This window comes from Armigeres subalbatus, chromosome 2, assembly GCF_024139115.2.
Source record: "Armigeres subalbatus isolate Guangzhou_Male chromosome 2, GZ_Asu_2, whole genome shotgun sequence".
In the NCBI taxonomy this organism is placed as follows: domain Eukaryota; kingdom Metazoa; phylum Arthropoda; class Insecta; order Diptera; family Culicidae; genus Armigeres; species Armigeres subalbatus.
Genome location: NC_085140.1, coordinates 96,999,636 through 97,018,375, shown reverse-complemented (window position 1 = coordinate 97,018,375; position 18,740 = coordinate 96,999,636). Strand labels below are relative to the sequence as shown.

Here is an 18,740-nt window from a genome sequence, read left to right as displayed (position 1 = left end):
ACTCGTCTTATGGCAGGTGGAAAATATTCCATTACCTTCCGTTGCGACTGCAAATCCAGCTTGTTGGCCACCAGCACCAACGGAATGTCCTCGGTGAGCCGCACTCGCGCAATCAGCTTCCTATACTCGGACGCCTCCTGGAAGCTGTGCCGATCCGTCACCGAGTAGCAGATGATAAAACCCTCGCCGCATCGCATATACTGGTCCCGCATGGCGGTGAACTCCACCTGGCCGGCGGTGTCCAGTATGTCCAGCAGGGCTGCCTCGCCGTCGATGACGGCCTGCTGCTGGTACGAGTCCTCGATGGTCGGGTCGTGGTAGTCCAAAAAACTGTGACTCACAAACTGGAGCGTGACGGCTGTAAAAGAAATACCAAATTAGATATACCCACATACATTATTCGGAACAACGGTCGAATGGTAGTTTATGGAACACATCAAGCCTGATCGATTGCGACCGATTGACGCAACAGTTTTTCATGACCGTTTAGGAGGGGGTGTTTATTTTTGGAGAGCAGCGCCAAAAGGTGCGCCCGGCCAATGAACAAACGACTGGAGTGAGGGGAGAATTACGCACAAGAAAGGATTGTTTTCATATATTGAGACTAGGTAATTCTTTTTACCTTAGTACAGGAGGGTAATAATTATTATCGAAATAAAAGCTTGATCTCAAAGTAAGATCAAATATCTTTTAACTAAACTATACACACTAACCGGAAATAAATTTGTATTTTGATTTTGAGCAATATTCTTGGCGGAATTTTAAAACATTTACTCCTTACTTATTAACTTATTACGGCGTTTCCGTCGCTATTCCGTTGCATTCGTTGCATTACGTTAGAACGTTAAGGTCAACTCGAACAAAATCAATTTAGGTACGTACTGCAAGTAGTTTGGTTGACCAATGTAAATAAAAATGTACAAAATCAGGACGAAAAAGGGTGTACTATATAAAAAATTTCGAGTGTTATTACTGTGGAAATGCTTTGAAAGATAAAAGACGTAGTAAATAACTCTGTGTGTTCTGCTTCTATCCGATTCATCATAAATTATTTTATACTATTCCCCCCAACATCGTCATCATCATCAGCACAATGATTTAGTATCGATTTAGCATATCTCCTCCTTCATCTGTATCATATATACGGCATGTTTATTGTTTGTTATGCAGGTTGATTTCGTTTGCTTGTTCAACAAGGTGAAATTAATCTCCTGTCGTTCTTCTACACTCCGTCCTTGGATTGCAGATAGAAATGAAAATATCGACCTGATGGGTTACTTAGCAGTGGGGAAGTACAAATTAGCATCATTATAACGTGCTTGAATTGTTGGAAAGGTTATACACCCAGGCTTTTTTTGGCGCGGTTGGAATTCATTAGTTTCTTGGTTAACCTGAACATTTACAGCTTTTTAAATACCACCTGAATTTTTTTTGATTTATTTGTGAATTTTTTCGTGGGGTTAACTCATTGTTTCATTGGTTTTAATCGGATAAAAACAAACCGTGCGAAAAACGTGGGTGTATTAATAGTTCTATCTGTTCTAAAAATCTAGTTATCGGTCAAAATTTAATTATCATTAAACTTTAATAGATATAGTAAAGCGGTAAAGCATTAATAAATGCTGAACAATGAAATGGAAAAGTACATCACTTGCTTATTAATCATAACCACGGAGGAAGTAGCTGTCTCCATTGCAGCAAGCCTATTTGCAGCGCAATGCTACGAAGGCAAACATACAGCTCAAATTGCTTCAAGCATCGTAACACTAAATATTCAAAACGTTTCTAATGAATTTCCAAGTAACTTAAAATAATGAGTCAATAAATTTAATTAGCCTATTCAAAAAGAATTACGTCCTCAAAGTTTCACGTTGGCTATCGGATATCTTGTTCGTTTGCCATCGCCTCTATAGAGGCGAGAAGTGCGGAAAGCTTATCATATCATCCAATCTCGCCCCATACCCTTCGCTCCCTCGTGCGACGGTCTCACGTGTTGACGCCGAGCGACCCATATTTTCAGCGTTATCAACATTGTCGTCGATGACGAGAGCGTACAATATCCACACAAACGGAACTCCTGTCAGACGCACGCTCGCTCCCATTTGCCGCCACCCGCGCAACCTTGAATCGAACTTCAGACAACGCAATCCATCGCCGCATCATAAAACACACAGTGGCCGAGAAAGGGGAGAAAGTTTTATTTGTATGTGGTGAACAGTTTTTTCGAATTCAGCTTAGTTTTTTTTAGTTTGGAACAGTTCTCAATGAAACCGTCCAACCCTTAATCTAAATCTTGAGATGATTTGAATGACGTGCCAAAAGGAACATAGATGACGCCAAATAGTATCGGTGGTCCGAGATTCTATTCAACAAGTATAAATCAGATGTGAGTACAGGCCAGACTCGATTATCCGGAGTGTTGAAAAAAATTTCACTCCGGATAATCGAACCCTCCGGATAATCGAGCCATTTTTTGTTGTCGCTGAAAATTTAACTTTTGCTCAAATAATCTTTATTCTAGTTATATAAAATCTAATAAAATATCCCGTTGGGCCGTTCATGGGTTCTGACTACCGTTAGAGGTCAGCGCCGATCCGAAAATCGTCGCGTTTGTCATAATTTTGGTCGGTTATGGCTTGGCGATTTATTTATTACGTTCGTAACGTAATTATTTTTAATTTCAAATGAACTAATTTCTGAACGAAATTCTAATGAATTTTTAAAATCTAATGAACTGCCCCAGGAGATTCTTACAAGTTTTTCGAATTTTCAACAGGAAATGCTCTAAAGTTTTCACCGGAATTTCTTTGAAATTTTCACAGGAATTTTTTTAGAAGTTTGCCTATGCCACCCGGCATGCACGCTTTGATTTTTTTCTTTTCAAAAGACGAAGGGTCTTTTGGTTGAAAATCATTCAGTGGAAAGTCATTTGACCGAATACTTGGCCGAATAATACGTTAAGCCGAAAGCTATCTAGCCGAATTCCATTTGTCCTTGTTTCTTGTCCTCCTTTCTTTTAAATTCTACGAAAAGATCTTCCAATTTTTTAAGGAAAACTTAGAATTTCAACGATATTCAAAGGAAATTCTTCGGAATTTTCAATGAAAGTTCTTAGTTTTACTAAAAGTTTTGATTTTTAAACGAATAATTGTATAAATTTCCATACATAGAAGAAAAATAGCTTTTTTTCACGAGAAATCTCTAGAGTTTCAATGGAATTGCCATAAACTGTCGGTCTACGACGGCACACACCTCTAATCACCGTGTGGAGGAACCCAAAAAAGAAAACTTCTAAATTTTATCGTTAAGCACCAAGATTTTTCAGATGCAGTTGATGTTGTGGCTTATACATGTCGGGGCCTTCCGAAAATTGAGGAACATTCATGAAATAGAACAAAAAATAATGAATTTCATCGCATAGCACCATTTTATATTATAATATCGGAATTTATTGCATTTGATTTATTCAATTTAAGGCCTCTGCAATACATAACATTCATCTACATTCAGCTCGGTCTGTAGTTGCACGTCACCAACTTTGTAGTACACGGAGGGATCTTAAATCGATCCACCTTGCTCTTTGCGCACCTCGCCTTCTTGTCCTCTGCGGTTCCCTATCAGGAACCATTTTCACCAGGTTATTGCCCGACATTCTGAGCATGTCATTGTGTATTAATCACCTTGGACACCGAGATAAAAAAAAATGTATGGATTGTCACACTTCAGGAAACCCCCTCCCCCTCTAAGCGTTACGTAATTTACGGATGTTCCCTAAACACAAGGATTTTTCAGCGCCATTTGTTGTTACTATGAATATAGAACTGGTGTTCTATACATGGACCACCGTTGGTGAAATAATTATTTTTCATATAAATATTGAGGCTGTTCACAAATTACGTAACGCTGGAGGAGAGGGAGGGGTTCGGCCGTGCGTTACGATTCATACAAACCAATTAAACCTTCCATATAAAAGCGTTACGAGGGGAGAATGGAGGTCCAAAATCTTCAAGTTTAGCGTTACGTTATTTGTGAATGAATCCATTCCGGATATTCCAAAGGACCATTTGGTGGCATGAATCACAATGTCAATTCTGTACTCAGAATGTACATACGAATGATTAAAAAAATATCGGTGATTTGAATTGAAATTCATAAAATGACCAATTATGAACGTTCTTGATTTCCGTTCCCTTAGGGTTCTTTTACAAAATCCGTAACGTTGAATTTGATTATTTTGATACCCCACCCTCCCTCTCGTAACTTACGGAAGGTTTTTTTTTGTGTGGATCGTAACGCTTGGTCTGACTTCCTTATTTCCCCTAAAGCGTTACGTTATTTGTGAACAGTTCCTTAGGGGAGATCCATTAATAACGTAATGCAAAAATTGGCCATTTTTAACCCCCTCCCTCTATGTCACACTTTTTGTATGAATCATTGCAAATTTTTGTATGGATTGTCACATTTCGGCAAACCCCGCTCCCCCCTCTGAGCGTTACATAATTTATGGATGCTCCCTTACGAAAGCGAGAAAGTCACTATCATGTCTTGCACATATTGGATACTTTACGGGTACACAAAGATAATATTTCAATTTTTGTAAGATGGGTAAAAATATTACTCCGGATAATCGAGCCATTTTCTCCGGTTAATCGAGCCCCGGATAATCGAGGCTCCGGTTAATCGAGCCTCCGGATAATCGAGTCCGGCCTGTACCAGCATATTTTTTTACTTATTTTATTTGCTAACTTTTTGGTCACTAAAAAAAAGGGAATTTCAATAGTTCACTACTTTTCTATGAGAACATTAATGCTTTAAGAGAAATATTTCCTTATGTGAATGAATCCTTAGAATATGCAGAAAATTGTCGCCCACACACTTTTAGGGGAAGGAGGGTCAATATGCGACCCACCTAGCAAAATTCTATATGTCTCGCGACCCACTTATAAAAAAATGCATTTTACCAAGTAGTATTAAGCATTAATTGAATCAGAATGTTATCTGTTTCGGATTCTTCCTCAAAATGTTAGCGTATTTATTTTACTTCATTAAGGGAACATCTATTAGGCATAAACAAGGAGCAACTAACTCTAAACTTTCGACAGTATCCAGAAATACTAACAAATACTTGAGCTTGAGCTTGAGCTTGATTGACTGCTCGTAGTTGCTACTCCATTATGACCAGATCAGCTGTTCTTGCACAGGGAACCAACAGATGTTTGCTTGGGACTAGCACACATCTTCAATGTACAAGTACTGGTGATCTCATTTGTTAGGTCATACTGGCGCCTGCCACGTCAGAATGCAAGTCAATGTAGGGAAGGGGAGGAAATGATGATGCAATCACTCGCCCACTGCAAGCCGAATATACCTCTGCACTTGCCACGAGTTCATGCGGAATTTGTTGGAATTTCTGGGTTAGGTTGGAGAGGCAGAGGTTCGTCTTGGTTAACGAGCTGCCAATGTGATAGATAGGAGAAGGTAACTGATGGAATTTCTAATTGGATGTAGGAAACGAGCTCTATAGTTCATTTCCAATTCTAGCAGATTACTGTTAGAATACTCAAGTTGAAGGTATAGGAATAAAAATGGAAACGGTATGAAAGTCCATTTCCAGTTCTAGCGATTGCTAGAACATGAGAAATATAGAGGAAGATACAAAGTAGGAGAATGGAACGGACCTGGGATTGAACCCACGACCTCCTGCATATGAGGCAGAAGCAGTAGCCATATGACTACCAAGCCCGCTTCGAAACAAGAGAGATCACGCACAGAACTGATTAATTTTATTACCGGCCGCGCAATGCAGATCACAATAATTCGTCCGACCGCGCGATCGTTCTGCTGTCCGAAACATGAGAGATCACGCACAGAACTGATAAATTTTATTACCGGCCGCGCAATGCAGAACACAATAATTCGTCCGACCGCGCGATCGTTCTGCTGTCCGAAACAAGAGAGATCACGCACAGAACTGATACATTTTATCACCGGCCGCACAATGCAGATCACAATAACTCGTCCGACCGCGCGATCGTTCTGCGGTCCGAAACAAGAGAGATCACGCACAGAACTGATAAATTTTATTACCGGCCGCGCAATGCAGAACACAATAATTCTTCCGACCGCGCGATCGTTCTGCTGTCCGAAACAAGAGAGATCACGCACAGAACTCTCCAAAAATACTAACAAATACTAGAGAAAAACTACGTCGTATCTATAGTAAATTGATCGAAGAACCCTGGTTGGTCTGCTATTCAACAATTTTTAATAAGTCCGTCCAGCTATTTGACTTCGCCGACGACATAGATATTATGGCACGTAACTTTGAGAAGATGGAGGAAGCCTACATCAGACTGAAGAGGGAAGCCAAGCGGATCGGACTAGTCATCAACACGTCGAAGACGAAGTACATGCTAGGAAGAGGTTCAAGAGAAGACAATGTGAGCCACCCACCGCGAGTTGGCATCGGTGGTGACGAAATCGAGGTGGTAGAAGAATTTGTGTACTTGGGCTCACTGGTGACTGCCGAAAATGATACCAGCAGAGAAATTCGGAGACGTATAGTGGCTGGAAATCGTACATACTTTGGACTCCGCAAGACGCTCCGATCGAATAGAGTTCGCCGCCGTAGTCCTCTACGGACACGAGACCTGGACGATGCTCGTGGAGGACCAACGCGCACTCGGAGTTTTCGAAAGGAAAGTGCTGCGTACCATCTATGGTGGGGTGCAGATGGCGGACGGTACGTGGAGGAGGCGAATGAACCACGAGTTGCATCAGCTGTTGGGAGAACCATCCATCGTTCACACCGCGAAAATCGAACGACTGCGGTGGGCCGGGCACGTAGCCAGAATGTCGGACAGTAACCCGGTTAAAATGGTTCTCGATAATGTTCCGACGGGCACAAGAAGGCGAGGTCCGCAGCCGGCAAGGTGGATCGATCAGGTGGAAGATGACTTGCGGACCCTCCGTAGATTGCGTGGTTGGCGACGTGTAGCCATGGACCGAGCCGAATGGAGAAGACTCTTATATACCGCACAGACCACTTCGGCCTTAGTCTGAATAAATAAATAATGGTGGCATTTTCGGATTGGTGGCATTCGGATTCTAAAAATGTCACTCATTTTCTGGGTACTTATCTTTCACCGATTTGCACGCAACAAGTTGCATTCGACGTGGAATTCTATCCAGGTGCATTAGTCTGTTTTTTTGACGTAGGACTTACGTCTCTCTTTACTATACCGGGTGTCATTTCAAAATATTCAAATCGACCGCGTTACGCTGTGTTGAAAGATTTTAAACGTTAATAGCGTTCGTCTGAGCGGACGAATTTCTGCGGTAAGCCCCTCAATCGACAGATTTCAAGTATGCCTTCCATGTCCATGCTTGATAAGACCCGAAAAACTTGTTTCAATAGGCATGAAACTGTTTTCATTGAAAAACATTGAGATCAAGGGAACCTATAAATATGGGTACCGCATAATTCTTGCATCATTCCATTACCACGTTCTGATTGGTGCAGACACCAGCGAATGAGCAGCCGCTGGGTCTGCCGAGAAGCCATAAAATAGCGCAACGCGATTTTTTCCTTTCATTCTGACCGGGACAAGCGAAGCAACCGCATCATCTGCAGCGACCTGCAGTTGTACCGACCGCTTTTCGGCTGCACCGACCGCTTTTTCGGCTCGACACCATCGAAGCGACCATCATCAGCCGAAACCTAGCCAGTACACCACCAGCTACACCACCCACCCATCCACCCTACAGACCCGACAAAGCAACAATGCTGAGCAGATACCGGCGGCAGCAGCAGCAGAGTCGAGCGGAGACCGGCCGGCATCGCAAATAGGGGTATTTTGTCATTCTAGCCGGAATAAAGTTAAATTTTCAAAATTGTCCTAGAGCAGTCTAAATATGTCTCAAACTTCTCTGAATAGTAGACGAGCCACTCCTAGTACTAGGTTTTCTATTTAGATTTAAAGTTTTACCACTACACTTCTAGAAAGTTAGAGGTTTTTCATTGAGGAAATTACCGGTTTTCTCTGTTGAATTTGATTACGTTCGGTATGTTCTATTGTGGTCAAATATTTGTCACAGTAATCCACAGATCAGTACATACCATGAAAAAGTAGACAAAATAGTATCATGTAAACGTGTTTTTGACAAGAATAAATTATTCTGAACAGAAATACAAAAGAGTAATTCGAAGTCCATTTTCGAGCTAAAACTAGTTAATTGTCCTCATATTTTCAATAAGCATAAAACACTTATTCGGTGATATTCGGTAATATTTCAGTATAGAGAAGACGCATTTATGTCTATATTTTAGGATCCTGAAGAAAAATCTTGCGCAAATTTGCGCCATTTTGAAAGCGGATGTTTTTAGTTTGGTACTGTATTTAAGGCATTTATGACCTATATCATACATTCAACATCCCTATGAAAAGAGGAAGAGTCATAGAGCAGTTTCCATGACACCGTCGTTTTGATTTCGGTAGCAGCGATGACGAGAACGAATTAATTGAAATTATCAATGTTTTTCAGGGTTTTAAAGGGTAAAGCACATGGGTCAAAAAGTGAAAATTAAGAAAACTGATATTTCAGCTAAATTATCATAACAGTATCATAAAATAAGGTGAAATATAGCAATTTGAGAGATAAAATAATTTATTCCGGCTAGATTGCGAAAATACCCCTATGTGATCGGTACTGAGCCGAGACAGGCTGAAGAAAAGCCACATGATGCAGCATGTATGTCCAAAAAACAAACGGTTCTTCAGAGAGCCAATAATAGAGATCAATATCAATGCTTTCAATACCCTTCGGGATAGAAATTGTACTTGGGTGCCAAATCCAATATTCTAGAGATGATCGTCCCATGTTACCAATTCTAAATCTTATCACCCGAAATCCCATGTCCGGGTGTTTTCTTCCTTCTCCCACTAACAATGTTGTCTCAGAAAAGAACACGTACCTCCCACCTGAACTGCAATTCTAAGCTCGCTTGCCCGGCTTATTGGCCTGTATCTAGCGAAAAGTCCCGTTAGGAAATAGACGCCAGCAGCCAGCAACAAGCGTAAAAAAGAAGAAGCCCTTCTCGAACGCGTTGATGATGATGATGCTTTGGCTGACAAAGAAGCGGGATACAAAACACTAGCTGATTGGCCCACCAATTGGGAAACAGAGAAGATTCATAATAAGGTATAAAAGAAAAGTGCATTCGCTCGCAGAGCATTCAGTCTTTTTTATACCATCACTAGAAATTCGCGGTTATTTGGTGGTGGCTGATCCAATTATTACTTCCGGTCTTTTACTATACTTAGTAAAATAATAGGCAAGCATTCGTTCTACATATTACTAATATGGGGTAAGCGTGGTGAATTGTTATAGAATTTAAAAAGAAAACGAATGCTAAGACCAAGTGCCACTGGATGACTCCAAATGGGCCAGTATAATGTGGGGTAGTCAGGGTTTAACTAAATTAGCTAATAGTATAACTTATTTTGCCACGCACCAATTTCTGTATAATTTGTTTCTAGGAATCAAATTCCTTGAAGTTAGGTTTTCTGCATTACTCAGCGCAAGAGAGGGTTTAAACTCTGCGTTAAACTGCATTTTACTCGCCGATTCGGGGCGTTATCATAAGTGATCAGCACTCATGGAACCCATTGTTTAACGCGAATGTCAGCCGGGTTCGATCAAAAGTATAAGATTTAATGTAATTAGTTTAATTATTTTTATATTTTAGGCATTAAACGTTAGGAGCATGTTTTCAGCGTCGCACAGCCCAGGAGAGGGTGTAAGCTCACAACGGTATAATGTAGGCCGTCCTCGATTGGGGTCCTGTGGGTCGCATGTAGTGGCTGTGCTCGAGGCAGTTATGTGTTGAAAGCGGTTTCGGGGCTGTTAGGATTGAGGTTTAATATAAACAGATGTAGGATTGCACAAAGTTATAACTTTCAGGGTTCATATTGTAGAGACTATTGACAGCCAAAGCGTTGAGGATAAGCTTTTCGTTAGGAACTGAATTAATTTATCCGATTTGGAATCCTAGATGTAATAGTAGGTATATATGAACAATAATAGTAGGTATATATGGACAACAATATGCATGTATGATAACCATCAATAAGTGCACACCGGACGTGTTGACCGGTAGACGTATCGCTCAGCGGTATTTAAATACAACGCAGATAGGCTATGGTCAGGGGGAGCGTTGATATTACAAGATTACAAGATCACTAGAAATTCGCGGTTATTTGAAAAGATCGTTTTCTTACTCTTTGCACTTAGCCGAAGCAAACATTATATATCAAGGCTCTAAGAGTTAAAAATAATGTTCTCCTTCAGTCGCTATCGCACGGATTAGAAGGCTCTTCAGTGGAAGGGCTGAGATACAGTCTACATCCCCTGCTGAGCCAACTTGTGGTTTATTTCAGGCAGTCTTTCAGTGGGAAGGCAAATATTTCGTGACCGGACAGATACTTCCTGAAGTTTTTTGATGGTTCTTGTTCGAGGTAGATTTGATTTCTGTGTCGGTTTGATGAGAAGATTTTGCCAAGGAATGGTATGCAACGCCGATTATTTATCCAAAATAGTTGATGTGAGAAATTTGGACATATTATGTATCTTAAGGGCATGGTCAAGTCAAGTCCTACGTCCACTTAGCGGTTATGTCACAGACATTACCCACTGTTCGTTTTTAAATTAAGTACAACACTATAGATCAAGTACTGTTATAATAACTAGCATTGAGAAATGTTAACCTTTTATGTATAATTATATACATTTTTATTCAAAGCACTAAAATATCTTTTTAAACTTTATTATTATTCAATAGATAACTATTGATATACATTTTGTTATTAAGTTGAGTACGATAATCTTTTATTCCACACTGTTCATTAAGTTCAGAGAAGCACCCGGAATATTCGTTCTTTAGGAAATGAAATGTTTAAAACAGCATAGGGTGGGTGTACCAATTATCGCCATACATAAGAACAACTATTTTTTAAAAAAAATAATTAAAAGGCATTTGGGTGGACTTTATATAGCAAGCGAAAGGTTTTATTTCTTGCTCCTTAAAACAGCTGTGAAAACCACAATAAAATTTGTTATACTCATCAAAATTGATTAATCCATAATAGGAACGCATGCACCAGTTGTGGCCCTATTCTTAATTTTGGTTCCTTATTTGGCAAATCCCATTGTTTTCTTATGGGTAGGCTGACCATACGTACCGTATTTAACGGGACAGTCCCGTTTTTTAGACCTTATTGTGCTGTCCCGTCGTAATCTAAAAAATCCTCAATTTGTCCCGTTTGTTCATTGATTCTTCCAAAGAGCTTCAAAATGGCATTAAAATTTGTCCAATTTTATTAGTGAATTTAAGGTGATTATACAACAAAGCCACAAAACGGCCATCTTGGAAACCACGTGGTTTTTCTAGTGATTTTTCAAGAACACGAATTGAAAGAACCACAACGCCCATGGAGATGAAACATCCGTAGATCGTTTGCTTACTTATGCTAAACAATCGACTTTAATTTCAACATTGTACGAAAATTATTACGCTAGATTTGAACTTTTCATAACAGGAGTAGAAACCGTGTGGTGAATTTGAAATTCACCACTTGGCTTGATTGTATAATCACCTTAAGGTGATTATACAATCAAGCCATGTGGTGAATTTCAAATTCACCACAAGGTTTTCTACTCGTAACATCAAAAGTTCAAATCTAGCGTAATAATTTCCGTACAATGCTAAAATTGAAGTCGATTGTTTAGCATGAGTAAGCAAACGATCTACGGATGTGTCATCCCCATGGGCGTTGTGGTTCTTTCAATTCGTGCTCTCAAAAAATCACTAGAAAAAGCACGTGGTTTCCAAGATGGCCGATTTGTGGCTTTGTTGTATAACCACCTTAACGGAACCGGTAACTTGGTAGGCAAGTATATCCTGAAAATCAGGCCACGCTTCAACTTCAATAAAATGAAGCGCAGAAGCAGACATTCTAATTTCCAGATTAAGTTCATTTTCGATTTTTTTTCTACATCTTGCGAAGTACGTTAATTTGATTTTTTTTATGGTTTGCCACATTTTTCAATCAAACGAAACATTAAGAATCATTCAAAGTCTTTCTGAATGATTCAGAATATTTCGAATTCGTCCACTGTAAAAAAACGATGATATTAAAAAATAATAAAAATCAATAAATCAGCTGAACAAAATCAAAACGATTTTAAGGCAGCTTCGAACCGAGTGAAAATTTGGTCGGATTTCGGTCCTCACTTACTTTAAGGCTAGTTTACAGATCAGGAGCATCCATATGTGTGGGCCTTTTTGGAAGCACATGAGAACAAAATTACTGAAGAAGACTCACTAGATGTGATGCTAATTTTAGCATCATTTAGATTAATTTCGATCAAAAAGGACTGATTTGATCTTTATTCACATGAGCCAACCATATTCATTGAAATAATTAAAATTACTTCTTATTAATGTTCTTTCCTCGATGAGAATCTTGTTATTCTTATCTGCAGATTTGTCCTCACTTATATTCATGGAAAAGGGTTTTGGCACTGGAAATCAATAATCCCACCCTATTACTCTTTTCGCATTTGTCTTTTAACATTTTTTTCTTTAAATTATTTTTTATCTCTAATGCCCACACCGGCTTTAAAGGCTGGTTTACAGTTCGGAAAACGTGTCACGGGATTTGGTTCCCCATGCAATTTTAAAGGGGCGGGATTTAGGGGATTTGGGCTAGGAAAACGAAACTCCCCCCTTGAAAATGCATGAGGAACTAACTCAGTGACACGATTTCCGAAATGTAAACCAGCCTCCAGGTAGAATACTTTGACTATTTTTTTGTTATCTTCAATTGCTCAGAATTGGAAAGTGTTTGTTATTGATCAGTAATAAAATCCTTAGACCTTAAAGCATGTTCAAGAACGAATTAAAATAAATTATCAAAATCCCACTTTTTTTTAATATTGAAAAATGTGTAATTTTTTGTTCCTTCGTGTTTTCTGTGCACACCTCTTTGAAGAGTGAAATATTTGTTGTTCAGGATTTTTTCACAAGTGACTTAATGCTTAGAAGGATAGTTAAGGTACTTGATAGAAGGTTATGGTTGTGAAAAATTTACTCTAAAACTTTCTTTAACTTCTTACACGGAAAATGAAAATTAGGCCTCAAAATTTTGAAATTTCCACAGCTCTTGAATTTTGTCACAAGGTTTTAGACATGTCCCGTTTTGCAAGTGCGTTTGTCTCGTTTTTCAACCGAAATGATCTGGTCAGGCTACTTATGGGACTAGCCAAATAGGGACCACTAGTGCGACAACTGGTGCAAAGGACGTCAAAAATTAAGCAAAATCAATTTTTACAATATTATGCTTTGCTTGTTTTGGAGGAGGTCAAAGGTTTTAACGTATCATATGAATATGCTTTATCGATCTGAACTTGGTTTGCGGTGATTTGATTGGCCATTTGGCATATAAAGCACTAGTACGACAACTGGTGCTATAGTCACAACTGATACATCTAGCCTATCTACTCAAACAATATTTGACTGAATTAAAATTAGTTCAACAGTTGCACAGCGATCCTCCACTGTACGCTGCGCCGACATAACACCCCGCCGAAGACATGACAATGAAAACATTGGAAGCACCTCTTTTCAAACAACAAGAGATAGCTTCTCTCTTTTTTACGTGATAAAGCGTATCGTGTGTCGTATGTCGTACGTCATTCACCCCCACCCACAAGCGGAGAGCCAAAGCCAACAACCCACACCACCCACCGGGCCACTAGCGCACAATGGCCTTTCCGACCTACCTGACTTTCCTACGCCCCCATCGCCCAGTATGACGATCTTGTAGACCCGCAGCCCGCTCCGGGTGGTCAGCGGATTCGTCTGTTGCTTCGACGTTTCGCCATTGTCCAGCTTGGCCGGATTGTACTCAATCGATTGGGCACGGTTCTTTTTGCGAGCCGTACAGCCCGAGAAATCTCCTGCCATTATGGTTGGTCCACGCCTCGGGATGGATCGCCTTCACCTAGAACACTTTTTTCTTCGCTTCTTCACTCGGGGGAACACGTACACTCCCTACGCATCGGGAATTAACGGGAACCGCGACTCTTACACTGTCAGATTCCGTCTGGGGCACCACTGCTGGCACGCAACTGTCCGTATTGCGGCGGAAAATTCACTTCCGTTTTGAAGGGCACACATTTTCCGATGAAAGCAACATATTGCACAGCAGCCAGAAAAGGTTCCGCTGCGTTTTTCACCTTCACGCGTACAAACACTCTCGTTGGCGAAGGTTGATTAGTTTTGTCTACACCTCCGTAGTCTTCTGCAGCCGTCTGTCTACTCTACTCTGCTCACGTTTGAGCATAAGACCGTACCGCATACAACGGCGAGATGTGTAGAGTGTGAAGCAGATGCGGTTCCAGCGTACTTTAGTGAGAGTAAATACACGACAACAGCTCAGCATAAAACATTTCTCCCACCCACATTTGCATCCCACCGCATGGAACGCACACTTTTATGTTGATGCGTAACACAGCTCATCACGGCACGATGGTGGACAGCAATACGCAAACAAAAATCATAACAAGAAGTCAAACGATAGATTCTCCCTTTCTCATCCGAAATGCTCTCAAAAGGAAATATGTTTGGATTTATCGTTTTGTAGCTTTATATACTTCGAGAGGAGCTTTGCAGCTTTAAGTTAGCAATATTGCTTTTAAACATAAAACGAGCAATGGGTAATGTTTTAAACATAACCACGAAAAGACGTAGGACTTGTATAAACGTAACGTATTTATATTTAACCATTGAATCTATGGGGCTTGATTACAGGTATTAATATTGGAAATGACAACTTCCATGCTGTGTAGAAATATTAGCAATTTGTTTATTTTTAAAACATCTGGAAATAAAACTAGTTACGTAAGCAGAATTGCTTTGTTTGTAGTAGTAGTAAAATTCTTCTTTATTCAATCATTTTTTGTTCTACAATTATTTTGTTTTTACATATACCGGCCGGTTTGGCCCTTCAACTTCGATTTGATTTTTTTTATATTGTTATCTGAGTTTTTAAAATATAATATATCATGACGGCCTTTAGGAGGCGCTAGTGTGTTTTTTTTTAATTTGATAACCTAATATTTACACTAATATTTACAATAAAAATTTGATAACCTAGATTGGAACTAGCGCCCTAAGCGCTTCTTGGTCCGAGTGCAAGCAACGGACCCTAAACTTTTCTTTACACTCACCAAAGCGTTCATGTAAGGTCTTTATCCCGGCCAGACGGTGGACCTCGGATGTTCTTGTCCTGGGAGGGGTGTTGAGGATCATCCTCAGGAATTTGTTTTGGACCCGTTGAAGTTTGAGGTGGTGGGTTTTAGCGCAGCTCTCCCAGACCGGCATGCCGTATTCGATCACAGGGAGGATGATTTGCTTGTAGACAGCAAGCCTATTTTTCAGGGACAATGACGACCGGCGGTTGATCAAAGGGTACAGTAGTTTCAACAAAACGTTACACTTTGTCACCGTTTTGTCAACCTGTTGCCAGAGATGCATCCTGAACAGAACATGAGCCAGGAGTGTGCCTTGGTGTTCTTAGTTTTGAACTCTGAACACAGTTCAGTGTGCACTGGGTTGGTAGGCAAGCAAAACGATCATGGTAGCAACGATTCCTTAGATTTGGAACTATTCAAAAACATACGAGCATGGTTGATTTCTATACGTTAGATGCCCACGTGTTCCATTACTAGCCGAGAAATGAGTAGCATGCCGTCGCTTGAGTTTGTTTTCCTAGGATACAAGTTGCTAAGTTAGGTCAGTGCTCTTGAACAGTGTGCAGTGTTCAGAACTTTTTGAACACGAACACGCGATCTCGTGTTCAGATGCATCTCTGCCTGTTGCCAGAAAATAAGCTTGCTGTCGAGGGTCAAGCCAAGATAGTCGGCCTCATTGGCCCATGCCACAGTCGTGCCATTGAGGATGATGACCTTGGTCTTCGCCGCGTTGATACAGATCTTCCAGCTGGTGAGGGACTCTGTCAGGGCATCCAGGCATCGTTGGAGTTTTGCCACTAGCGCTCTGATCACTCTACCGTTGTAGACGATGGAGGTGTCATCTGCGAACAGAGACAGAATGCCGCCTTCTGGAGGTTATGGCATGTCGGAGGTGAACAGATTGAAAAGCAGGGGCCCGAGGATACTGCCCTGGGGGACGCCTGCGACGATGTTGTGCGCATTGGAACTCGCTCCGCTGATTGAGACCCGGAATGTCCTTGCCGACAGGTAATTGTTGATGATTTTCACCAGGTAGCTGGGAAGATTGTAGCGTTGTAGTTTGTACACCAGGCCATCATGCCATACATTGTAAATGCCTTCTCGACATCGAGTAAGGCCATGGCGGATGTTTTCGAGACAAACTTGTTCCGTCTGAGGACGTTGGTAATTCGAGTCAGTTGGTGTACGGTTGACCGACCGCGACGGAAACCAAACTGTTCCTCGAATGACTTTCGCTGACTTCCAGGACGATGGGAAGTAGCTGAGCCGGAGACACTGATTAAAGATCAGCAAGAGGTGCTCAAAGAACGGAGCACTCATGTGTTTGAGCTCGAGATTCAGGATGCTGTCGAAGCCTGGGGCCTTCATGTTCTTCGATGATTTGATATAGGCCGTCAATTCGCCAGCTGAGATCTCCAACTCCTCCGAGAAGTCGTAGGGAATCGAATGGATGTTGTAAGCATGCTCGTTGACGACTGCTTCGTGTGGACTGACGATGTTCTGCCCAAGATTGTGTGAGCTGACGAAGTGACGACCTATTTCAGCGACCTTCTCAGCAGGAGTTATCAAGCGATCCTTAGAGCCATTATTGTCTAGTGGGAACAAAGGTGGAATGGGCCGAGGCTTGGATTTTAGTATTTTAGTCATTTTCCAGAACGGCTTAGCATAATCTGGGAGAGTGCGGATCTTGTTCAAGAAGTCGTTTTTTTTGAGGTCCACCATTCTGGCCTTGATAATTTTTGTGATTCGATTGCAGCGTACCTTAAGCTCAGGCAGTCCAGTACGCTGAAACTGCCTGCGAGTGACATTCCGCAATCGAATCAAATCTTTGGATGTTTAAGGAGTTGCTTACCTGTCGAGCCGTCGGGACATGCTGCTCTCTGGCCACCGAGATTGCCTCTTCGATGGCGCACAGCTGGCAGTCGATACTTTCGACGGAGTTGTCGACGCACTGCAGGAACCGCTGCCAGTTCACTCGATGGTAGTTTCGCCGTAACTGCTGGTGTCGATTGACCGAGGAGCCCACTTCCGCCACCACCGGATAGTGATCCAAACTGAGCTCCTGGTAGACGACCAGCTGCGAGACGTGATCATTCATGTTCGTTATGTATAGGTCGAGGGTTGCGTGGATACCGGACCGACTCAGCCCAGTGGAGGAATCCGGGCTCAAGATCGTGTAGTGGCCTTCCTCCATATCGTTGCTCCAGATGGTGTCGTTTCGATTGCCGCGACTGTTGCCCATGTCGCCGGCAATGATATACTGGCCTTGCCTCCGCGTCAGCTTGACGATGTCCCTCCGAAGGGCAACCGATGATCCATCGCCGGCTTTGGCTTGCGTTGGACAGTACGCCGCAATAAACGCGATTGTGTCGACCGAAGTGGTGATTTCGACACCGATGGCCTCGATGACACTGAGCTGGAAGCTTGGAAGCAGACGACAGTTGATGTTGTAGCGAAGAGCGATGGCCACACCGCCTCCCCTGGTCGGCCGGTCGAGTCGCACGATGCGGAAGTCCGGGATGTTGACATTCACCTCCGGTTTTAGGTGCGTTTCGGTGATGAACGCCACGTCTATTTCCTTCTCCTCAAGGAAATCCTTCAGCTCAATTATTTTGCTCTTTAACGAGCAAGCGTTCCAGTTGACCAGGCCCACCCTAGCAGCCATTTTCAATGATGAACATGCCAAGAGTGAAGACCTGGTCGAAGCGGGTTTTGCAGCCGAGTGGCGAGCAGCGCAAAGATCGGCATCAGTTGCTCCGGAGTGTACAGCGGGGCAGATTCTTCCGGTGGGACGGCTTCGTTCTCCGACAGCCGACGGAACCCAGGAGGGGGGAGCGGGGGCCATTCACTGGTGGATGGTGCCGAAGATTCTGGAGCTTGGACCGATGCAGCTGCCGCTGCCAGTCGCTTGTGCGGCTGTAGCGGTGGGAGTATTAGAATCACATGACGGGGAGCCGGGATGGCTGGAAAGTTCACCTCGTTGATTACAGGAACACGGTTCTTCTTCGGAATGGTCCTGGTGGAAGCCTTCTTCCGGATTTCCAGGAACTCGGCTCGCTTCGGGCAGCCTTTTGTGGTGGCCCAATGTTTGTCGCCACAGTTGGCGCACTTGGGATCGGCCACCTCCATTTTGTCGCACTCGTCAGTCGGATGGGGTTCGCCACACTTGTTGCAGCGCGGCTTCATGCGGCAGATCCTGGTGCCGTGCCTGAAATTGAAGCATTTGGTGCATTGCGTGACATCGCGGTGCACTGGCCGATATCGCTCCAAGTCAACGACGGTGTAATTTATAACGCCAACCAGCTTCAGGTCCTTCCAGGTAGTGGAGCCGTGCTCCAGATGGATCAGGTAAAGTTGATCGCGATATCTTCTCGCCTTGTCGTGACGAGCGATCTTGTGCACGACTACTGGCTTCAGTCCGCAAC

At 42.2% G+C, this 18,740-nt stretch overlaps 1 protein-coding gene across 1 annotated transcript in view; it reads right to left on the bottom strand.

The window, feature by feature from the left end:
* The window catches only part of LOC134210222 (GTP-binding protein Rit2), a 37,242-nt gene extending 22,846 nt beyond the window's left edge, over positions 1-14,396 (bottom strand). Inside the window, exons 1-2 of the mRNA XM_062686268.1 lie at positions 13,843-14,396; positions 36-358 (exon numbers count right to left, since the gene is read on the bottom strand). Of these exons, the coding sequence (XP_062542252.1) occupies positions 36-358; positions 13,843-14,026 (507 nt within the window). The 5' untranslated portion in view covers positions 14,027-14,396. The remainder of the gene's footprint in view (positions 1-35; positions 359-13,842) is intronic.
* Positions 14,397-18,740: the final 4,344 nt, after the last annotated feature.